General features: G+C 40.0%; 1 protein-coding gene across 4 annotated transcripts in view; it reads right to left on the bottom strand.

Moving 5' to 3' along the window:
• The window catches only part of PDE8A (phosphodiesterase 8A), a 156617-nt gene that overhangs the window by 25576 nt on the left and 105430 nt on the right, over positions 1-25611 (bottom strand). For all 4 annotated transcript variants that reach the window (XM_014944422.1, XM_014944419.1, XM_014944420.1 and 1 more), the window contains exons 2-8: positions 13584-13640; positions 10956-11146; positions 9768-9824; positions 7384-7441; positions 5812-5900; positions 5491-5569; positions 3817-3954 (exon numbers count right to left, since the gene is read on the bottom strand). In XM_014944422.1, the coding sequence (XP_014799908.1) occupies positions 3817-3954; positions 5491-5569; positions 5812-5900; positions 7384-7441; positions 9768-9824; positions 10956-11146; positions 13584-13640 (669 nt within the window). The remainder of the gene's footprint in view (positions 1-3816; positions 3955-5490; positions 5570-5811; positions 5901-7383; positions 7442-9767; positions 9825-10955; positions 11147-13583; positions 13641-25611) is intronic.

Here is a 25611-nt window from a genome sequence, read left to right as displayed (position 1 = left end):
AGCTGGGCATCTAATAAATAGCAAGTGATTAATTGATTCCATACTGCATATTCACTTCATACACACTACCCATGCCAATTGCTGTCTTTCAGCTGAGTTCAACAGACTTCAGATCAGATCTTACAAATGTATGTGAAAATACCTTCCCGAGGCACATGATAGGTATTTATTTATGTCAGACTGACAGATGTCACAGTCAAGCAGGCCAGAGCACAGGTACAGAGAGAACAGTTTTGCATTTCTGTTGATGGAGCCAGCAAATAAAGAGTCCAGCCCGCAGAGAGCTGCACCGTGACAGGCTGTGCAGAAAAAAATATGAAAGGCTTTTCCAAGGATCTGTCGGAGAAAAGAACTGTGCATAACAAATTGGGAAGCGAGCATATTATCTTCTCCTGTGAGCTGCATGAGGAATACAAATGAAGATAAAGCAAACATCACAAAATTCGATGCTCTTGTAATTAGAAGTATGCATATCAATAGTTTCCTGACAACCAGGATGAGGCAGAGATGAGTAATTGATCTCTAACCCAGGTAATAAACCTGGAATATGCACAAAGAGGTGAAGTCATAAGGTACAGAATGGATAATTCTCGCATTGAAAGTGCATCCTTTTCAAGACAGGTTATTCACTAATGTGTTCTTAGGCAACAGATTGATTTTTCAACTTGTGAATTTCTAAAACCTGTGAAACTGTGGCAGGAAATGTGCGAGGGAAAAGGTCAGCAGAATTCTGAGAAATAGGAGGTCCAAGCCAAACTCCTGCTGGTAGGTAAAGTTCTCCCAGGGACGTTACTTAAACATATTTTAAGAACACCATATGTTCTCTCTCAGAGCCTCTGTCAGCAATCCAACAGAGAAGAGCTACTTCAGGAGACGTGCTGTCAGTCAAGCTCATCGTTATGTCTCCATTACAGCCACACAAGTACCAGATCAGTCATTTCTGCACAGCCCGGTGTGCGGGGATCGAATGCAGAGTAAAAACCATGCACAGTAAAAAAACCCAAAACCAATAGGGGATCATCCTTTATAGAATGAATCAATGCTGAGGTTTCAAACTCATTAAGGTGGCCAAAGCATGCATCTGCCCACCAAGCACTCACACATGCATAGTAATGCCCCAATTCAGCCTTCCTTTTCAACTGGGGCTTCTTCCTGGACAGCAAAGTTCAGAAAGCTACTAGTAGGAAACAGAGCAAACCAAAATAAACCCAAGATGTCATGAAAACAATGTCACAGAAAGTAAGGCGGATTTAGGAAGGAATTGCCACAGCCCTTTATCATGGAGCTTGATGGCTCTCCCAGCCCCTCTGTAAAGACAGCTGTCTTGCAAATAGTTCCCAAGGACTGAGAGGAATTGCATGTCACGTCTGATTTACCAATAGCTATCCATCTCGCTTCAGAAAAGGCAAAACTAAGATAAAGAGCTTTGTGTCAAACAGCAGAGATCAGAGGCAGCAAGAATTCTAGGCAGAATTGCACATTTCATCTTAATGGATGCAATTTGAATCATGAAACAGAAGAATGAAGAAAGCACAACTTGTTTTTTAACTCCTCAAGTATGGATGGGTGAAAATGCCTTTGAATAACACTGGCTTCTTGAAAATTACAGCCAGCTGTAGTAACAAAAAATGAACTTCCAGAGGTATGTTTTTTCCTAAGAGAAACAACATCCTGACCCAAGAATCCCTATGTACCATGCAATTAGCAATTTTTGTGTATAATGCCTATGAACTTTTGTTTGGATATATTGAACTTGCTCACAGCACTATGTTTGTCAGCACAATAGGGGAAACGCTGCAAGAGTTCATCTTCCTAAGTTCCATTTAAAAACTGAATGTAGATTTTATACAGTTTATATTTTTCTGAAGATCAGAAAATCTTGCTTTCTATTATTTTTGTTATACTACCATGTTTGTTCAAAACAGAAGAGCCCAACATGTTGATAGGAGAATATCACAGTAGTAGAGAGTTGGCTCTTTTTGTATGCTATAACCTACAGTAGCCAATATACAGCCTATTGTAATGGGAAGCAGGCTTTTAAATTTAGGATATAAAGAAATCACAAGCCTGCAAACAACACACAGAGCATATCAGAATGATCCAGACACAAGTTAGACACCTCTGAAAATGCTTTAACGTCTTGGTACAAATGATTTCAAACTAAAGGATCTTCAAAGACCTGCATCATTTCAAAGGCTGCTCTGCACAGGTAACCTCTACTGGCAAATACTTCCTGTAAGAACTTAATTTGCAATTCATTTTTCTACTAACATGTAAATATAAGGCTACATAGATTGCATACTGTAAAATGTTCCAAAGGGAAATACAAAAAACATGTAAACAGAACATATCCACCTGAAACAGCTTAAGATACTCCAGACAGACAGGTTTAAATAAGTAGTATTTCATTAGCCCTCACAGTCAGAAGTCATAGAGGCAGGAGTAAAGTAAGTGCAAGGAAAGAGATGGATTAGGGTTAGATTTCTATAATTCATAGAGTAAAATATATTTCCATTATTAAAGACATTTTTATCAGCACACTAAAATATTAAAATTTGATCACTTCATATCTTGAGAATTGATGTTGTGGATTTAAAGCCTGACAAGTCTAATGTATCTGAATTATATAACTTAATAAATACTCCCTCATAACATCAGTTTTGTATTATATACATTTACTGAAATAATTTTGGTGAGGCGTGAGAGGTGTGAAGCACCATCATCCAAGCTATTTTCTGTTGCTGAAATGTCTTCCAAGAGGCCAGTACCTGCAGCAATGAGTGACACATTCTTGTTGAAATGCACGTGCAATCCGCACCCAGCCAGAGCGCAGCTTGTGTTGCTGAGTGCTTGTGTTATACCCCGAGTTACACAGTATGACTCATCACAACCTTGCAGCGGTGCTTTCGCATCACTACCTGGATACACAGAGAGCCATGATTCATTCCAGCCTCTCCCTGCTCCGTGTCAATGACATGGCGCTTCCCCACGGACAGTCAGGATGACCCAACCAGCTATCCTGACTCAGGTCTGAGCACGGGCCATGATGCAGCTACGAACACACCAGTTCCCAAATCTCTGTGCAACCTCTTCTGCCTATAAGGCCCTACGACATGTTCAACAACATCAGGAGCATTTACACCTCGCTGTCAAAATGCAGATGAAAGCTCCTAGATGGATCCTCACACTACCTGACAACAGTCCCAGAGGAACATGGTGGAGCTAACAGGCACACAGCAACGTCTCGCTGTAACAACCTCCCTTGAAGCCAGCTGCAATTCCTCATCCACCTCCTTCGTGCAACACACATTTCTAATGGAAACCCATTAGACAGCTCCCGTGTCATTAGAGAATAAAAGATATTGGCAGCTGGCAGCTGACACTGCCTGTCACTCTCAAACAATATTGCAAATGTCACTTCTGATATTTTTACATTCTGAACTTGCAATTCAGCTTCCACATTTCATGATGAAATACTTCAACATGGTTCTTTTCTCATTTACATCACACTGGACAGCACGTATATCTATCCTATTTCTCTTTGGTATTCCTACACCTTTTGCTACCTACAGCATATATTATAAAGAAACACAGCAAGTCATTTCTTTTCACAAAACATGTACTCCTTCCAAGCAAGAAAAGAGAAAGAAGCCCTTAAAAATGAGCATTTTTTACTTCTTCTTCTTCTTCTTGTTTGAGTAAGAAAGCTGCAAACACCATGTGTCTGTGAAGCTGCAAGTTACATTATGTGTCATCCCTGGACAATAATAACTTTTACAGGTAGCAAATGACAAATGACACAATGCCATTACTCACCTTTCCTATCTTTATGCAGGAATTAATAGTATCTAGGAAATCAGCTTTTTTTTCATTTATAGGCACTTCTGTTAATTCCTTTCCTATTAGTTCACCTATTTGATAGCCCATCACTGTTTCAAAAGCAGGATTGACGTACTGTGAAATAAAAACAAACAAAAACCATTCAACAGAATACTTAAAGCACAACAGAATCCCCCCCTTTTTTTTTTCCTATCTGCTAAACCAAGGGACCTCTTTCCCAGGCTGAAACAGATCTCTGTGTGTACTGCTCCTGAGAGAGATGCCTACACTTTTTCCTTTGTGAAGCAAAACAGGAAAGTCCATGCTAGAGGAGTTGTGTAGTGTGTGCATGTGAGCAAAGAGAGGGAAATTATGGAAACAGCTGAGTATTACACACAGAGTTTAGACAGACAACATAAACTCCTGAAAAATGAGCTCTGTCAGCTCTCACACCTATAAACCTCAAACCTACCTCAGCGTTTCTAAAAATCACAAATTAGATGGTGGGATACCAGAGGAATATTTACCTTATCTATTGACAAAAAAGGTATCATATTGTGTGTAAGGGCCAACCATCACTATTCCCCTGCCCGTGCAAAGCCCAGCCAAGCAGACTGGAAGAAGTGGAATCTAATAAAGCAACTTTCTCTCTGAACCAAATGTTGCATTTCACTGCAATCCCGTGGCCTTTGCCTAACAAAACTGAAGACTGGTACCCACAGATCACACCTTCAAAACCTTCTCGCTAACTGACTTATAGACACAGGTCCCATAACAACAGCACCTGAACACCCCACAGCTTGCAATCGTTCAACAGGAGAGAAGTGAAAAGGATGACACTGGATGCTCTCTGCTCCTAAAGGTTCCCCCTCTATGTGATAAATCCCTCCCTGCTGCAGCCCCGGGACTCTTGTGCATGTCAGTTGTCTCATACTCTGGGGCCCTCTGCAGAAGGACAAAATTTGGTCTGAAAAAACGTTTTTAAAACAACTTCAGGATGGGTTCTGTTATTTTTGTACAAGGGATGAAGAAGGCACATCCTTCAATGAAATTGCCCTTGTCAGGATTTGGGTCAAGAGGGTACAATTTATATGCATGTTATAACTCCCAGAGGCTTAGACTCAAGCTCGTTACTGATAAAATCATTCCTCAGAGTCTTCATAGCTGGGGATGGAACTAACTCTCTTATAAAGATGATGTCTTTCCAGACTGCAAACCTAAGCACAGTAACAGTTGGCCCAAGAATCCCCATGTGTCAAACAGTACCAGATTTACACGGGGGGAGGGGGGCATTGGGGTGTGTATATTACCTTTATTTAAACAGAACATCACTTTCATTTGTTTTTCAAGAGCATCAAATTAACATACAATATTTTTGGAAGAGAATGTATACAAGCCAGTGGCTGCATTCATTCATGATATAAAAGAATCATTACAAAAAATAAAATCAAGAGAGTAAATCCTTACCCATTTAGAAACAAGAATCTCCTTTAAAACTGATTGACTCAATTTATGCAAATTCTACTCTACAGCTAAATTCATTCCAGTCTTTTTAGAACCATTAATTTATGTTAGATTCTTGTACTATAAGAAAATCTAATCATGAATGAAATAAAATACAGTCAGTCCACAGAGCAATTTTCTGTACTTATAAAAATAACTGTAACAAACCTGTATTACATGGTCTTCACTTGTGATCTCAATGGCTTCTTGACTTTTCTCTAATGCTGTAAATAATGAATTACATGCCCTGGAGACAAAAAACAAACAAAAAAAAAGCATCTGATTAAATTTAATCCATATAATTCATATTGTATATATCAATAAGGTATTGCAAGTCCATACTGAATAAAATTGTACTTTAACGATTAAAGTATTTTCTTCAGCTAACTGACATTCTATAATTAACTGCACTACAGTAAAAAAAAATACTCTTTTAAGGATGTGGCTGAATTGGCATTGTTTTGTTTATGAAGTTCTTGGTAAAATTACCTTAGTTTGAATTGTGCTCGCACCTCTCCAAATTCCAGCTGAATCAACTCATTGTAACAGGCCATTATATTAGAATTTTCTACATATCTCTGCAAATAAAAGATTAGAAGTATTTCATTAACACACATTTCTGTACTCCAGGCTATGAAGTTCTGTTTTCTTTTGCTTGATAAAGAACAAAAAGAGAAGTATATATGCCAAAAATGAACATTGTAACACAAGCAACATGAGAAAGGTTACTTTTTGGGACTATTAAAATTCTTCAGGTTGCTGCATTTTGAAAAGGTGACAGATCCTCACAGCAATGAGGTTCAACCAATCCGTTTATTCTCTGTGATTGTCAGCACAATCAATATATAAAATAATCTACTTGTAATGGTGTTATATGCTTTGATGCTACTTATTTAAGATAACATTGAAAAAATTACGTTGTGTCTCAAGACACCACAATTTGAGATTATTACGAGTTTCCAATTGCTAATACCCAAAATTCTATGCATAGAAGAAATCAAAATTTCCTTACAAATATACCTGCCATTGGATACAATTATTAATTTGGGGCCTTGTATAACAATGACCTCAGAATCTTTGATTTTTTTTTTAAAAATACCATATTTGCCAGGTACGAGCCTGAAAGTTAAACCTTTGTTCATGCTAAACTGCCACAGACACTGATAGTTTGGGAGGGAGGACAGATCACCAAAGGTAAACCACCGCATCAAGGCTGCTAAACAAAATTTCCTACACTTTGCCATTAGTCCTATCTCCAAGGCTCTGGTCTATAAGTAATTTAGAACCTGTGTTGGATTGCTTATGTGCCTACTGGAATGACTCTGTATGTATAAGAACAGTTATTTTCAGGCTCTAGCATTTCCTGTATTAAGAATTTACTACATATAAGCACATAGGTGCAAATGGATTGTGATGGGATAGCAAAAAATCTGGTGAGCATGCAACCAAATACTTTGAATCACACTGTAAATCATGCACGTTTTTGTTCCATTGTCAGCTTAATGCAACGAGGAATCCATTTAACTGACGCACTAATAAGCACCTTTCCTGCTTAATTGGAATAGTTGCCAAGAAACAGATTCCATGTAATACTTTTCAGGTGCCTCCAAACAATAGATAATAGCACTTGACAGTGTGTGAAGCCTGTTTACAGATGTGAATTGGCGTTTGATAAAAGAGATTTCCCACAGCACATTCTGTTGTTCGTTGGAAGCTGCTCTCTGGCTCTGCTACAGTCACTAGTCAATTTTGTCAATGTCAACTTTTCAAGCAGAGCACCACGTACTTTGAAATAAATGTATAAAGTAGGAAAGTCTCAGCACCACTTCTTGTATTCCTGAGAATGTCCACCTACTTAGCATTATTCCAATTCTACTGGTGTATGGTAATTCAGAACTGGGATATAGTTACATAGAGAGATATATATAAGAATGAGCAGCACAAACAAGATTTATAGGTTGGATTTCTGACACAGTCACTGACAGCAAAACTTCTGGACAGTTTCTTGCACAACAATTTTGGAATGTCCGAACAACCCAGTAGAGTATAAAACATACATACCCTTGTGAAGCCAGCAGCAATCAGGGGCAATATCGATGACTCTTCACGATCAGCATGCCTTTTAAAAAAGGATGATAAAGTCAGAGATTATTTCTGTAACCAACTGAGACAAAATTTCATGAGCTATTGACACACCTGTACCCCAGGTGTCACATCAAAGGCTAATATGGCTAATCCTTATAGGATCTATGAATAAAACATACATTTTGTGGTTTATATAAGCTTTCATCTTTGGTACGGATAAGCCAAAATGTTATTTTCCTTTTTGCTTGTAACAAACTGCTTAAATCACAAAAAACTAATGCTTCAAGAAAGCAAGTTAATTAGCTAGATTGTTGGACTATTCCTTCTTTTTTCAGATTCTTTGTTGTTTATACTGTCCCTAGTCAAAAATGCACTTGAAAGTCTACATGGCCAAAGTTTTATGAAATCACTTGTTATCTGAGTGTACTAAATCTTAGGTGGCCAACTCATGCCTGAATGAGGATGGATTTTCTAGTGTTGCCTACCCAGTGCCTTCTAGTACTCCTAAAATGAGGTATCTGAATAATTTTGAAAAACTTGGCTATATTAACTGTTAAAAGACACTCCAACAAATGTGAATGTATGGCTGGAATCTGGGAGAAAGGACATTGTGTTTTCTGTAAATAAGCTGGTGGAAGCTGGTTAAGTTTAGCAGATGGCACAACAGCTTTTATTTACGTGTAAAATTTTGGATTTTATGGCACCTCTTATTTTTGTTTTCTGTACACTTGTTTCTTATGCGTGAAGAGAATGATGCCTACTGAAGTACGAGGTTTGCCCAAGATTAAGCAGAAAGAGAAAGGCAATTGTCAGAAAAATCTTCCCACTCTTCATGCCAGCTATCTGGTAAGGCTGCCTCCCAGAAGCACAAAGAAAGAGGACAGGCATTCTGCAGGGCAGGGGGGAACCCCAAACAATAAACCAAACTGCAGGAAAATGAAGGAAAAGACCCTCCATATGCTGTTGGCTAAATGTCAGGCTTTTTCACAAATATGCTTCTTGCAGCAAGAAAGGAAATGTGTGAAAGGTCTCTCTCTGTTAAATCCTAAATGGTGACTCGAGAATGCCTGTGTTTAGCACATGGGAACTTGACACAGTCAACTCAGTCCCAGTGGAAGGCAAACTCACTTCCGAAGTTTCCCGTAGCCAAGGATACTAGACACATCTGAAAAGTTTGAGAACTCAGGCTGTTGAGATATTGTCACTGCAGGGGGCTATTATCTTGTCCCAAAACACAATGTGAACATTTTGAAAACACAAAAATGAACTGCAGGGAAAATCCCCCTTCGAGCAACTTCCTAATTGTGAGTCAGCAAGCCCAGCTTCCAAGCTCTCCTCGCTTTTGAGAGGAACTGCTGGCCCACAGAACCACAGGTGTCCTTCTGATGTACGTGAAGAAGCTCCTGAGTTACTGTTTGCTCTTTCACTCCTTTTTTTTTTTTCTTTTCTTTTGTATTAGTTGGATGATAGAGAATTCTGACTGTAGAAGCAACAGTTACCAGTCAGAAGACTTCCTGGCATAAAAACATTAAAGATGATATTCACAAAGAAATCCCTTGAAATGTTTAATTAGGGTCTTTTGTTCACTAGAGATGGTGGTGGAAAACAGGATTTTTAATAGGAAACTTCAACACCTCAGAACTGGTTTTCAGAGTAAATGTTTTCTGAGAAAGGGACATTCCCAAAATTGTACTTTGAGGAAATGATCTTCCATTTATTTCATTTCGCATTAAATATATAGCATTTTTGTTATTTTTACAATATTTTATGACATATCAATAATGTTTTCAGAGGGAGGAGGAGGAAAAAAGCATATGCACTGCTTTATTAAGATGTTGTAATACAGTTTATTTTATTTTTAACATTGCTATGGTTAGATGCTAATTTAAACTGATCATATTGTTCTACATCTTTTTTTTGTAACTCAACAGATCTCCTGTTTGTTCTGAGATTAATCAGACTGAAAGATAGATCAAGAAAGGTACAAAGTGTTATTTTTATTAATACCAAAATACAGATCTGTGAGGCAATTCACAGTTCTGTACACGATGTGTCAGAGGTAATTTGAAACATACTCCTAAAGCCTCCAGTGATCAGGAGAGGGGAAAATGAAACAAAGCAAAACAACAAAATCCAAAGTGAGACCTCTGTAGTAAAAATTAGAAATGAAAAATCTTGTCCCAATCCTGTGGTGAAATGGCAATGAAGGATGAAAGATGGTGAAAACTCTATATGGTATAAATACATTATCACTAGCACAGTAAAAGTTCTAATACAAGTTTGTTAATGTAGTATTTACTTTTCCAATGCTAAGATTTGCCTTTTGTTCATCATGTGAAAGTAAAGATATGAGCATTTACCTTCGTACTACACCAATGATGACTGTATTTTCTGAGGGTTTTGTTGTTCTGATAGACCTTTAAATAAAAAAGCAAGATCATTTAACATTTTTTTAAGTTCACATTACAGAAACCATGACTTTACAGAATCTTCACACAGTACTTTTCTTAAAATGTCTCTTTTAAAGGGTTTAACACCACCACAAAAATAAAATCCCAAGCCTGCTGGACCACTAAGAAAGGAGAATAAATATAGCACTGACACAGACAATGTAGATTAATATAAATTTCAAATACTCTCAGTGGGGAAATAGCAAAAATTCTCCCCTCTGAAGCAACTTGTGTAAAGCACTTGGCCTCACTCACTTAAGCAGCATTTCACTTTATTCTGGCACAGAATGGTAAGAATGTAACAAGGGGATAAGCCCTCATATCTAGTCTTTGCCTGAGAAAGATCTTATCTAGTTTCTTTAGTTTAGGGAGAAGAAGAGCCTTTGTCCTAGTGCCCTGGACCCACCACACTCACTCAGGGAACATAACCTGACCCCACCACCCCCACCCCACAGACTCTTACTTAGTCTAGACACATTCCCAAGGGGTATTTCACTGGAAAGTCACTGGAGCACTGCCTGTCACGTCTCTGTGAAGACTCAGAAAGGCAAATCCTTTTCCCCTTTTTTCATACTTTACAGCCGTTTGTGAAAGTGTTTTTTGGAATCAGTTTGCAACTTTGCTCTTCATAACAGATTTACAAATGTTGTAGGTATGGAAACGTGCACACAAAACATTGCCTATTTGCATCTGGAGTTACTCAACAGCAAGTGGCATGTCAAAAAATTCAGAAAGCTAATGAAGTGAATGTATTCATTAAATTGCTTGGTGGCACATGCGATCTTTGCAGTTAATTTACTGTGCAGACAAGGAACTGGGTATTTGAAAAAAAGCCGAACAGTTCACTATGGCAAGAAATTCATACGCTGTGGCTCCAAACCAGATTGAGCTTCAGATATCCTAGCACACAACCAAATATGCTGCAGCTACCACATCTAAAGCACTGAGATAACATTGTTTGATGCTGCCAGTGGACATCTGTCCAAAAAACCATCAACATTCAACAGATTGTATAAAAGGGTCATGTGAAAGCAAAAAAAACTTGGATGATGTGTTAACTATATAGTTAAGCGTTAGTTACACTGAAATGGTGCTTACCTGCATAACGCTTCTGCATCAAAGTATCTGGAATGTCTGTGGTCAATAATGATAATGTCATGGTGTTTATCAAGAAAACATTCTAGTGCAGACTCAGGTGTCCTGGCAATATTACATCGAAATCCAGCTTTCTCACAAGCCCAACAGAACCCGTTACTCTGGTTATCTTCTTTGGCAAACACTAAAAGTACCTGGGTTAAAAAGACAGTGAATCATTGCAAACATGTCTTACATATACAGCAGATTCTATGACTTCTACCTCTTCTTGTTTTTTAAGGCTACTTCCAAGGCTTAATCCATTATTTTTAACCAAATTGCTTTCTACAGACTGTTGAAACACAGAGGTGTTTCAAGCAGATAAAATAGTCTGCCAGAGCCATTTATATCCACATGGGATGAACAAGTTTGGGAAGTGGTGCTCTCATCACTAGCTACAAAGAGAGCATAGGCAATCAGCTGAGACTAGATGCCTACGTTTCAGACAGTGTACATGAAATAACAGCAAGTCTACTTTTCACTGAAATTGTCTCACATATAAATGTTTTCTTGGGTTTTATTTTTCTTGCCAAGATCGTATTCCAGAAAAAAAAAATATGCCAGGGTTCACCTCATGTGAATTAATATTTAATGGTGCTTCAATGGTGTGATGAAAAAGGTGCTTTCCTTTTTATCCCATTCTAGGTCCCCGAAGTAGTGGATGCAGCCCATTCTGCCGGGTTTCTGGAAACTACAGCCAGGCTGGTTAAGATGAACTCATGGAAGGCTGAAATCATAAGCAGTACCTCTGTATTTCAAGTACATCTCCATGTGACTCCTATGCAAAGCTTGCCATGGAATTTATATCACAGATGGAGACCACCGTGGTTGAAATCCAGAACTGGAAGTCAGATCTATGAGCCAGTATTTGCTGCATCCTAACTTGCTGTGTAATTGCCAATAACATTAATCTCTATGACCCTTTTTCAAATCAATACAATGTCAATACAATGAAAGTATGATAAGGCCCAATTCCTTCTAAAATGTATTTCAAATTCTGTAATTGAATATGGTACAGAAGATAAACAAAGTCTGCTAAGGAAGACTCTCCCTGATGTGAATAGGCTTTGTGTCAGGATATTTTGTAGAACAAAAACTTCTTTTGCCTGAAAGAATAAACAGAATGGCAAACTATAGATCTATGTTAGTATTGATTTTGTGGATGACTCAGTATATGCAGCCTTTTGGGAAAGATGGATAACTAAACCAGCATTTGGTCTATTGTCCCAAGACACCAATCTTTAAGTAATTTAATGAAACCACACTTAGATATATGCTTTGGTCAGCCAATAATGTGGAGCATGTGTAAGTCGCACCCCATCCCACTGCCATTTATCTTCTGGATGATTTTAGGAATTCCAGTGCTGGTTACACTTTGGACCAGGTTGGTGAAATGCCTACCACTAAATCTTAGCATTTCCATGTAGCGCATATTTTTGTAAGAATGAAGGACTTTGTACTCATTTAGTTCAGATTCCTTTTATAGCAAGCTGCAAAACTGGTTGCAAAAACATGTCATAGTTTGGGCTATATTTAGTTAAGTTAATTTATAACACTCTTAAGTGGAAGAATGGTTTTCAGCAATAGCACAGAAACTCTGCAGAGCTGAGTTGTATGATTGACTCTGGCACAAACGTCATGTTGTCTAACTTCTCCTTCCCTCATACCTGCCAGCTATATTACCATGGTAAACTGGGAGAATTTTAGAGTGGCAAATGACTGGACAAAAGCAATACAATTATTAATAGTAATACAGGAGGCAGTAATGTTTAAGGAATGCTTTTGAGTTATATTTGGGAAACAGCTGGATGAGGCTGTCCTAAGATCTGATGTTCGATAGTACTGTCTGTGCTGACAGTAACTCAGGAAGATGTTGAACTGCAGTTCTTGATGACAGACATTTTCAAATTATCGGGTCCAGATTACTTTCACTCTGAAGCTTGTGATTACTGACTAAGGAACTCTTGGATTATTAATGGTTCAGTACGTCTTGGGATACAGAAGAATTTTCAGAGGAAGTCCAAAGAAGTCATGTATCTGCAAGCCTCATACCCATCCCAGACAAAATAATGGGACAATTAACATACAACCTTTATTAAGAAAGAGATAAAGAAGGATGAATTGATTCCAGCCAACAACGAATAACAAAAGACATACTTTGCCAAGCTCACTTCATATCTTTTGTGATGATATTTTAAGTTTGGTTGATGCTAGTAGTAATGCTGGTGCAATAGACCTTGACAGGACATATGGCTTAGTATCATTTTGATGAGACCTTGATTAAGAATTGACTACAAGTAAAATACAAAACAAGGTGCACGCTAAATTCATTACAAGATAACTAATAGCAGAAAACTACAGATAGCTATTTTTATGATGTGATAGAAGTTTGGAGAAAAGAGGCAGGATTTTTAGGATATCACACAGAATGTCATGATAAAAAAAAATCTGTTAGGTGCATGTTATCACTTCACAAAAATGATGTGTGATATCTGTGAAGATCTCTATATCCAAAAAATTCCAGTCATAAATTTTAAGGTAACTTCAGTGATATTTCAGAAATTAAGACTTCAGTTTGAACTGTTGTATTACCTGAAGTTGATCTTGATGAAGTCTCATAGGGCCAAACCGCACATCTGTTACTGGTGCCTAGAAGAAATAAGAAGGGATCTTATTAATACATATACATCTAGGGAAGAAGAAAAATTAGCTCTGTTAGAGAAGACATTTCTTATTTAACACTCTCTCACAGATACATTGCTATCATTATGAGGCTGCTTCTTCATGAAGGCCTATTCTGCTTTTGTAAATTTATATGCTAAGCTGCATTAACACAGTCAGAAATCAACAAGCTATTCTTCAAGTCATTTTTTATTGCAATTTTAAACATAAAGTAATGGATTAGTCATCAAAGTTTGGTAGACAGATTGTTATTTTTCTGTATCTTCTGTATTACTCCAGCTGTTCTGCAAAACATGTGTTTAAAAATTGCTTTTCTTAAAGTCCAAAAAAGCATTAAATCTCCAGGAGAAAGGCAAAAACACATAACTCTGCTCTTAGAATTTCACATGTAACAGGTACCCAAGAGTGCTACAAAGACACACTAATTTCACTTCTCCAAACGCTTTTTGCTGCATTCCCTCCTTCCCGCCCAGCCCCTCCACGGAAGGTTTCATAACTCAGCCACTTGTACTTGACAACACATGTATTCAGCACGCAAATTTTCTTTGAAAAACTCTGCAAAAATGCTGTCATATGTCATGCTTTCTCCATGCCAGCCATTCCCACATTAGATTCTGTTCAACTAACACAGGCAATTTAGTTTAGGACGCACGAACTGAGCTGGATCCTTCCTTTTCATGTCTCACTTCAAGCAATGGAGGTCAATGACCAGATGGGCAGTTTATCACAACTGGTTCTGTTTGATATGATTAATCATTAATCGTGCCTGGACATGAATGACTGTTCAATTGGTATGGGATGGACTTTTTAAAGTAGTTAAACACATAAATACAGAGGGAGATTCTAACAGGATTGCACAGATTAGGTTCTTTGGGAATTCCCACAAGGCAAGTATCCACACTTTTATGAGCTTAAATATTTTTCACTCTTGTCTCAGTAAAGAAAACTAAAAAATGGGAAACAGAGTCCAACAAATGGTCCTTGGAGTTACATAGACTCTTCAAAGGTAACTGGAGTAAAAAAGCAGATGAAAATTATTTTTAGCAATGCAGTAAACAGAAAAGATCTCTGGATTCGTATGTACAAAAAAAAATAATCCATTGAGCAGGAAGGTGGCACTTTTTCATTGTTGTTTTTCAAAGAAAAAACACAGCTGAAGATCAGATTTACTGCTTTGCAGCCTAGAATTTTTCCAATAAGTAATTTTAAAGATTCATCAGCACATTCTATAGAAAAATCTTTTAGAATTACACGCTCTGTTCTTTCTATGACCTTACTGCTCCGTTGCTCAGACCTCAGAGCGCCTCGTGTGTGATTTTATTTATTTATCAACTTGGAAATCATCACTGCAACGTTAAATAAACAAGAAACATGAGTCAAGGAAAAATGGCAACATAGCGCCTGTGAAAACAAGCCAGGAACCAGTGGTTGGCTGTGTTATTTAAGAGGGCCTTTAAAAGCTGATGTTAAAATGACAGGGAAGGAGTTCAGATTTACTCTCAGTCATTCTGGTCAGATTAGCTTAGTTTAAATACTCTCCAGTCAATTTTTTTCTAATTTCAAAACCAAAAAAATCACTTCGGCTGGAAAAAATCAAGCTGCTTTGCTCTCCCTTGTGGTCCATCATCCAATTTATTCAAAATCTGCACTAGAAATAGCAAATACTTGTGCTGATAATGCATACAGCGGGAGGGAATCCAGCTTTTTGCACCAGGGTTACTGGTTTTGCAGCACTGACAGCAGTAACTACTTGTCCTGAATAGGTAAGATGAGCAGAAATCCCTGAAGGAATTTCAGGGAGGGAGCATATCTATTAAGAGATGCCTTTTTACAGTCACTTCTCTGACCATAACCACACTTCAAATTAAATTTTGAAGCATTTCTTTTGTAGACTTCAGCTGCCAGCATAAAGTGGCAAGTGTTGCAGTTCACCAGGAGATGGGCCTGAGCTGCGAGGTTCAGCCCCAGAGCTGACCTTCACTGGTGTTTGGGGGTATGGAAAACCCCATCTATCAGGGTGGCATACCCCTGGTCCCATCCAAGGGGACACAAGAGATAAACCCAGTATTGCCAGTTACTGCTTTCTGGATGCTTCTTACTTTTAAACAGGTTGTGAATGAATAGTCAAAGTATTTAAAGGACCAAGCGTGAAAAACACTCTTCTGCCAGAAATCTGTGGCTTTTTCTACACTGAAAATACCTGTCTATGCACCATTGAAGCTTAAGTTACAAGGACTGCCCAAATGAGATAAACTGTCTTGTTACACGTTAACTTGCTGTCCTCAGTAGAAGAAAAACCCTGGTCTGCATCTCAGCTGGAAAATTTTGGTGAACTCCAGTTAATTCCTAATCCTGTTGAAATCTGGTCAAATAACTTGATTAATCATTTCAACTTTTTGTGCACTGCTAATAGCACTGAGAAGTACCACGCTGATTAAGTACTGTGTCAAAAATCAAGGCTTCAGCAAGGATTAGCAGAAACTCTCAACTATCCATGAACTAAATGAGCTTTAAAAATACCCCTAATGCCGCAAGCTTAGAACAAAACCAAAGCCAGCCAAAGCTCACATGGATAGTAACCGCACATACACAACTTCTGCTACTTCTGCCTTTAAGTTTTGCCCTACTTGAAAAACAGACCCAAGTACATTTTCAGACTGACAGACACGGCTTACACACGTGACAGCTTCCAGGCAGGCACAAACCTGTAAAAAAGCGTACGAGAAGGCAGAGAGGCAGAACTAGTTGTAGGTTCCTGGAATCGACGGAGATAGAGCCGGGTCCCTTGCCAAAGAGCCACTGATGCAAACTTCACGAGAACAGCACGTGTGGCTGCGGCAAGACCCAAGCCCAGGACACGCTGAGCACCCTGACTACGACTTCTTTGGCCAAACAACCTGTAACTTGGGACCAACTCCAACAGATGGTGGGAAGGGGTCCTGCTGCAGATGCCTGACAGCACAGCCTGCTCGCACTGCAGCCCCGCGCCCAAACCACCCCAAGAGTGCAGGCTGGTGCTGGGGCCCGTGGCCTCAAAGGCTCCTAAATGCCAGAATAGTTCGCAACAGTACCTAATTCTCAGGAGTTTGAAAATCTTTTTGACTCATCTGCGCCAGGGCAACTTCCACAATAGCTGCAGATCAGTTCCTCAGGTCCGGGGAGGGAGAGCTGCCTGTAATAGCAGGCTGCAGGGCAGCAACTACTAGTTAGCTTTAATTGCAGGCGGCAGCTCAGTTACTGCAGCAGCAAGTGTTTACAGCCTCTGCCTACAGACACAGCAGATAATCAACTCCAGGCGGCTTCAAATGCTTACACACAGCAACTGCAGCCATTTTACGTTCTCTGACTCGCTTGAACTACTGCTGGGAGCACTTATTTTCCCCAAAATTTGCCTTTCTTATTTGAACAGGGTGCTTTCTGTCCTGTCGAACCAGGCCTGGCCCTGGCACAAAGAGAGATCCGTCCCAAGGCAATGGCATTAGCCACACATATGATAGCTGTCACCAGGGAGGTCTTCTGCTGCCTGCTGAGCGCAGCCTAACGCTGGGTAAAAGCGCTCTGCAGGCTGGAGCTGCTAAGTTGCAAACATTGACATTGCTGATTACTTCATGTTTCCAATGTCCAGAAAAAAAGTGAATGTTTAGTAAATAAAAACAAGTGAAATAAGCTTTATAAAGACAGACCCAAACAACTGTGACGGATCTGATTAAAGTACAACAAACTCAATGTTGACCTGATATAACCTGGTAAAGTACTTCTCGCTATGAGTCATTCTTCATATTTTACCAGAACAGAATCTAGAGGAATGGTCTGTTCATGGTTGCTGGGTTGTTTTTGTTTTTTTTCTTCCTACATCTAGAAAAACTTAAAACGAACTTGCTCAATGAATAAATGTAGAAAGGAATAAAGAGTGGAAATGAAGTCAGCTTGATCCACATGCTCCCTATGGCAATAAACTGCCTGGTTGGCGTGTGGGACACATCAAAGCAGCCCGCAGGTCTCCTATTCGCTAGAGGTCTCCTATCTTGGCTTTCTCCAAAATGCCTCTCTTACCATTACCAATTGCAGAGGAGAACAATCCTCCGAAAAGGGCAGAGTCAGCCCCCAAAAAACCCTTTGACTATGAACTCCCATGCAATACTCCTGCTACGCAGGGGCAAAAACATTCCTTCTGCAGGCTGATTCTCTTAAGTCACTTCTTTTATAAAGCTTTTGTGGGATGTTTTAAAGCAGAGCCCTATGCAGCCCAAGGTACTTCTCATCAGCTGCAGCACCACCCGCTCCAGGGAAGGGCTGGCTGGGGAGCTCTGGGTGTCCTGTGGAGCTCAAGAGCTTGCCTGAAACCCTCCTCCGCAACCCACAACCCCTCCATCACTTCCTTTCTGCCACAGATGGGGCTGCGCGGGTGAAGGAATGACTCTTTGTCTGGGCACGTAATCGCCATGCACAGCCCTGGCCTCCTGCTGGTATCCCTCCTGAAAGGGCAGCTGGAAGCTTTTCTGCTCCTGCTGCTCTTCTCGCCTTTTCCAGGTTCGTTTGCTGGAGGAGATGTGGCAGATTATTTTTCCTGCAACTGACTTGAACAATGAAGTGACAAACTTTTGGTGAATGGATTGCAGATGGGAACTGCTGCTGAATGGCTGACATCCGGGTTTAGAGGGCAGACAATGAGAATTTCTGTTACTAGTTTAACGCTAAGTAACTGCCTCTTCAAATACAGACTTCAACCTCAAGGCTCTGACTCATTATAATATATGAGACAGATAACTACAATGATTAGACATAAGACTTTCTTGCTGGTCCTAATGGACTACTGCAGCAAAATTCATCATTTTACTCAGATCAATATTTTAACACATCACAAAAATGTGTTTTATCTAATCTTAAAATATATACTTAAGTTTTCTACATACACTGGGTACATTATATAAATCAGCCTGAGTTGACTCATTACAGTAAAATTTGACAGTCTTGATCATCAAAATATTCTAAGAGCATCAAGACTGTTACCATAAACTGAATTTTGATAATTCTAAGAAAAACAAAGGGATGACTTTTACAAAGGAAAATATATTCTTTTTCTTCACCTGCTGTTTTAAGCATAGATTTATCACCCCAGAAAATGAAAGCTCAAATAAACTCATAGATGTATACCATATCTTAAACTTTAACTGATTCGGGATCTATTAACAGCAGAAATTTGAATTTTACATGATAATACTGTTTCTCAGAAACCTTAGCCAAATCCTCTTGGATGCTGAAAGCTGGGAAATAACCCACTGGGTATAAACTGGCGTGACAAAGTCCAGGATGCCATCCACCCAGGACATACGAGCGTGGTGCTTCTATCTAAACAGAAAGGGGCTTCATGACTTGCTGTGGCCAACATTTCTGGGCAAGAAAGTCTCCGTGTTCAGAATTAGCTATAGGTTTTCACTATTCACATTTTTCTTTGTTTTTAACCTGAAATATATAAATACTAATCCAATCTATGGTCATTTACCTATTTCTTTGTCAGTGGAAATCTACCTAAGTAGAGAATTTAAGACTTGGCTTCCTATTTTCCATGGACTTTCTGCTGAACACTTGGTATCACTGTAGACCCTGCAGACCTTGACAGCACTATTTTGTTACAAACTTAACACTGGTGCAAGGTACATACAACGCTGCCTGAGTGCATCTTCCTAACACACACACACAACCCTTCAGACCATAAATGGGTTTTATAGTCTGCAAGCTGAATTCCGACCTGGTTAGCAACAGTGAAATTCAGAGCAATCCTACCGGACACAAAGAGAATATGCTGAATTCATTTCAGCGTAAATGAAGCGGGAGTCTGGCCCCACGCAGCTGCTCCTGTTGCTGTCTGAAGGCCACGACAGTTCGAATAAGAGGGAACAAAGCGTCCAAGGTTTCTGCCTTTGCTCAACAAATTCAAGGACAAAGGTAAACTCGGCTCTCAAAGACCCTCAGCCCTGTGCAGACAGTTTATTCTTTGCTGAAATACAAAAACAAGAGTTCTGAAAGGCAACTAAAGTCTACCAAAACTGCTGTTCAACCTAGATGAAACCTGTTAATTCCAGCCTTTGATATTTTTTCCTATTTCTGTTTCATAAAAGATGTAGACAAATGTCACAGACTCGGTAATTTACATAATGTAGCATTCTGAGTCAGTGCAATTTGCTTTGATAAAATCTAGCATTTACATTAATCTAAATCAGGTTCCCACTGATGCATCTCTATCAATAAAAACCATGCAGATTCAGATCTATATTTCAAGGTCAGAATATCACCTGAGGTTCTGTTCCACTATCTTTTTCCTTTTATCTATTTTAAATTGATTCCTAGAAGAACTCTCTCTGATGCTGCCATTACAAGACAGTGTAAGCGATACGGTAATACACCCTCTGTTTTTTTAATCTATTTCTTAAATTTTAGTACCAGTTTTGAATCAGTTTTCCATAAAATACCTCTTGCAAGCCAAACTCTGGCCTCTGATTCACATCATTAGCAGCACAGAATTTGGACAGCTTGCAGTTTTTGTGAGAAGAAAAGCTTTACTGAGCGTAATGAGTTGCCAGAGCTCTCGGGTCAGGCTGCCGAGACCCACTCTCTTATTCCCCGGTTCCCAACAACACCATTACCACTCCTAAAACCCAGCCCCTCTTCCACGGCTCAGTCCAGAGGTGAGTTTTGGGCTAACCCGGGTGCTGAGGAAGCCACCCAGATGGCATCGACCCCAGCGGGGACTGGGACTGCTCATGCTGTGCCACCGGACTGTGCTGGCTTCTCCTGGCCGTGAGGAAGGCCCTGCTGATTTTTGGCCACGTGTTCAGCTTGCCACACATGCCAAGCATTATTATATATGGTTGTTTGTTTGTATTCTGGGCCTAATTCCCCACTGCATTTCTTCAGTGTTACTCCACTGCAATACGTAAAGATAAATTAGAACAAAACTGGAGTAATAACTGTTGTGAAATGGGGCTCACTGCCTTCTAGCACACTTCAGACACAACTGAGGGCTCCCATTTTGTTTATAAGTTCTCCCTTTACTCATTATAGGAAACTTCGGTTATCGAGCTACAAGCTTGGCACGAGCAAAAGTGAATAATTTCATTTTGTTGGGAATAATTAATGATGCTGTCCCAAAGCGACTTCTAATATTATTTGCAATGCGGTGAGGCCTGGGTGGCCTCTGGCCCAGATGAGTGGCCACTGTGGTAACATTTTACACGGACAGGGAAAAAGGCAGTCGGCAGTCCCTGCGATTGGTAAAGGTCAGAACTTTTACACAGAACATGCTAACAATTGCGGGGATTTTTTTTAGCTCTTGATAGGGTATTTAAGCGATAAAATAAATGTGACTATCACTTCCCGTGCCTACAGCACCATTACACGGATCTCAAAACTTGTGGAGGGAGGAAGTGGTTGCTGTTCCCATTTTCACCTTCAGAGGAATTCAGTCCCAGCACACCTCGTGCTGAGCCCCCACATCCCTCGGCACGGCCACAACTCCCCCCTTTCCCCACCGACCGGCAGCCGCAGGCACTGGCAACAGTGGGACCACTTGATAATAGCCAGTATCTGGAAAACACCCACTGATTTCTGAAATCCAAATCGTTAGTTTCTGGTAACTCACGCACAATTTACACGATGACTTGATAACTGCAGTGTTACTCCAGCAAAGCGACTATGAGCCCTCACTCTCAATGAGCCACACACCAGAAAAGGATGGACTAAATCACAAACAAGTCAGGAAAAGAAAGCCATCTACTTATTAATCCACACCGACTTTTTCTGTCCACAGAGAACACAGTTGAATGGAAATCTGTTCTCGCATTGTAAGCTGCTCAAATCCAGCAAGTTGTATTTGCTGGAGAATCTACCCAATTCAGAGATTCCTTATAGACCCATATGCCATGCGCAAGTTACACCGGGCTTGAAATTTGTCTGTTTTCAAAAGAAATAATGTGAATCATACGCTCCACAACAACCCTGGAGATGTGGATATCCTTAACACTGGTCTGTGCCCCATGGTCATCATTTTGCCAAATGCTTTTATTACCAACAAACACTGAATTTAAAATGCTCTAGGCCTTCACCATCTTAGTGTTTGAGATGGCTCACTGGGGTCTTCATTAAGGTCCTCACTTTCTGACCGAAAAACTTTTCAGAACTTTTCCATTCAGGCCACATACGCACAGATCTTTGTCTGGAGGCTGTGAGCTCTCCCCACACTGGATCCCTGGGCTGCTCACTAAAGTACAGCCAAGTATGTCTGTGTGGTGAGGGCACGCTGTAAAGCATTTGTAGTTATACCCTGCACTAAGAGAAAAACAGCAGCTTAAATGATCTGGCTTGTACTTTAGAAGAATTTTTTAGACCCTATAATAATGGTTTTCTATAGATAGCTTGCAGAAATGGATGCCTTTATCAATGCAAAAAAAAAGTAGTATGAACATTTTCAGCTGCTCAAAGTCAAACGTAGTTTTTAAGTGTTTAGCTTTTTGGAGAGTCCAGCTTAAGTGTAACAGGAACAGAATGTGCAACATGCAGAAACTGAATTGTTTCAGATGAAAAAAGAGGTCATCTTTAAGGCACTAGCACTTAATTCCATGTTTTGTTTGTTTTTGACAAAATTCAAGGGTCAGCTAGAATACCCTGCGCTTCTGAGCGAATGTCCTCTGAAGTCAGGCCTCCTTGGTGTTCTGGGGTTACTGGCAAATAAGGGTTGTGATTGCCTTTGCGAGATGTTACCTCGCGGGCAGCTGAGCAGCATGTATGTGTGGATATTACACCTCCTGAGTTTCAGCAGCTCTTCCCATGTACTCCAGCAACTCTAAGACCACTCTGTTTTCCTCTTTGCAATCAGGACCAGCCACACTCTGTCTCACAAAATGCTTTGAAGGCAGCCACGCAAAAACAGTGTGTCTAGCAATTCCCAGAAGGCTGAGACCTATTTCCTCTCTCCTTTTCCCCTCACTTGATACAAGTCTGGCTACTGCAGTGACCAGGAGAGCTATAACTGAGCTCTGGGGACCAGCTAACTCCTCATAGGCTGGCGTCGATATAAAAGTTTTGGTGTGCTAACCTCTCTCATCTGTTGGCAGAAATAACCTCTACCCAGATGTAAAGGCTAGCCAAGAAGACAGAGAAGAAATTGGTCTGTAAGTCTTGCAGGTCATCAGGGAAGACACACTTGAAACCAGAACATTAAATATGTTGGGGTTTTCATCCCTCCAAACAAATAAATCCAGCCTTGCTTTTACCAACACCTTTGTCTAACTGAAAAGGAACCTCTCATTCGCCTACTGCTGCCTCAGGTGTATTCATTTTGCAGGCAGGCTGTAGCTGACTTTCCATCCCCCCGCTTGAGCAGACGCTTTAGTACAAATACTACATTCTTCTGGCCCAGAGGGAAATTCTTGCTGCCTGCACTTTAACAGTTGAGCTGCATGGCACTCTGGGAGACTTAAATATGGCACAGTAGTTCTATTGTTTAATATTATTAAAACGGCTTGCTCTCTTGTGATTCTGCAAGATTCTGGAGTGTAGCAATAAGTGCTAATCTCTCTCATATCTATCAGCTAGTTCTCTTCTTTCTACTGGATACCACTCGCTAGTTTTATTTTAGAGATGATTCCAGATGCAGCAGGATACAATAGATCTCCATCACTATCAGTTTTTGTTTTTTTCTGTATGGACATGAATTTCAGTGGCAGTCTTCCTTGAACCATCTGGACTTGAACAATGTCAGCTGACTAAAAGGAAATTCCAGTCTATCAGGAAGATTTCCAGTTACTTTCTTCATGTCAAACAAACTTTTCATGCCTTGATCTACCAATACTGCAATAGCCACAAACAGACCATGCAAAGCAAGACAGCACAGCACAAAAATAGCATTAACCAGCCAGTGGATCTGCTAGGCTTCCTAGAAGATCTCTGTTTTGTTCTAAGCCTTCCATTTGTTAAGGAACAAACTTTTACTTTTTCTGTTGTCATTAGTAACACATTGTTTGCGCTGACATGGTTCAGGCTTTCCTGACCATAATCTTATTTTCTATCTCCTGCCAACCGTTATCATAAAAGCATACAAACATTTCCCAAGCAGTGTCAAATGGCCTGCAGCAAACTGCTGTCAGATCCCAGTTGGGCAGGTAGCAAGTTCCCCCTCCTGCCCACCTGAGACAAGCTCCTTACATGTCTCTAGCCTTCACATATGCAGATATTCTGGATGCTGCAGTTGATAATAGTCCCCTGAGACTGGATGGTGACAGTATGCAGCTGCCTCCTTCTCCTTCTTCTTCCCCATTTTCCCAGCCATCTGCCACACACAACACCTTCACACAGCTTACTCAGGTGTCTGTGAACCTGCTGGACACCACTGGCATGTGGTTTTCTGCATGGTCCAAAAGGTGAGCTCTCCTCACCTTACGTAAGCACAAACTCCTTTGTGTTCTCTCTCAAGTACCCTGCCTGGGAACTGCTCCCAAAGACAGCAAAGAAGGCGGCTCTGAGATGTAATTTCACAGGCAGAGTAAATGCTAAATCAGTGGGAGAGGCCAGTACAGTGAAAGAGAAGCGTTCAATATGGATAATTAACATTTCAGCATTCTTGTTTATTGAATACAGGTTTCCCAGGCTGAGTGCGACTCATATTGAGTCTACTGATACTTGAGAAAAACGAAAGAGACGTTCTTGGCACTCAAACCTTTTCTATATAGAGAACTTTATCTCCAATAAATGGAGGAAGACTTGAGATGGCAGGCATATTCAAGATGTCTTTTTAAAAAAAATAAAAGGAAATTCGCAGTAGTACATCCTCTTTCTCACTCTAAGGTCTAGCATTAATTTTGCTTGTTCACACCAATGACCAATCCAATAGGTTAACTCCAGGTTTTATCGAAAGGAGGAAAACAGACAAATGGATTTAAGAGCACTGGGGATCCCTTCTTTCTTTTGACCACTAGGAACTTCGCTGGCTGAGGGGATGAGTGACTGGTTTCCTCTAATACAGATGCCTCTTCATTTCTGAGGACCTACAGGGTAGTTTGAAACCTGAGACTGGTTTTCTGCTGGAGTCTGGTTCAGTAACACACAGTGCTTCTGCCAGCCCACAGGGCTCATTAAATATTACATGCTCGCTAGATGGGATCACTTTTTTTTTTTCCTTAAGTACAGTAGACCCTTTTTACAGTTATGCCGATCCCCATAAACTTTGCATGTCTTTAATAAAGTGGGGGGTTCATTATAATCAAAATTACACTTAAGTCAAATTTGATGCAGCAAAGCCATGTTCCATACTAGTTCTCTTATAAACAGAATTTCGCTCTATCTGGATTTGTGGTAGGCACACTCCATTTTGTCTTACTGAAAAAAAATCTGTTTAAAAAAATTAACTCTACCATTTGATACAAAGCAATCTCTGCCTACAAGTAGCATTTCCTTTACAAAAGAACAGCTGGATATGTCAAAGACGACACTGCTGCTATAAAATGAATTATTACGGAGCATGATTTTTTCTCTAGAAATGCACAAGTGACCAATATGTTACCATCTCCTAGTAAAGTTTCAGAGGACTAAAGCTGTGGCAACCGAGGTCTCGGCAGAGCAGTCTCCCACAAGGCAGTTCCTTTTTTAATAAACAACCCATCAGCAAGGAAGCCCATAAAGCACTCTGCCACTGTCGCCGTTAACTGGGAAACAAATTCAGCTGGGTATCAAATAGCCACTTAAGATGAAATCCTGCCCACAGCGAAGTTCATTGACATCAGGACTGTCTAGATATACTCTCTCCAACTGAAATGTTTGTACTTCTCAAATAAAGTACAAGGGCCATAATTATGCAGATAATAATCTATAGATGTTGAATAGTCTCATATAAATTATTTAACCTTAAGATTTCCTGGAAAGAGAGACATCATCTAGAGATATTTTT

The sequence above is a fragment of the Calidris pugnax genome, unplaced genomic scaffold, assembly GCF_001431845.1.
Source record: "Calidris pugnax isolate Ruff unplaced genomic scaffold, ASM143184v1 scaffold70, whole genome shotgun sequence".
Lineage (NCBI taxonomy): Eukaryota > Metazoa > Chordata > Aves > Charadriiformes > Scolopacidae > Calidris > Calidris pugnax.
Note: the sequence above shows the minus strand (reverse complement) of the source record. Positions and strands in the feature narration are given on the sequence as shown.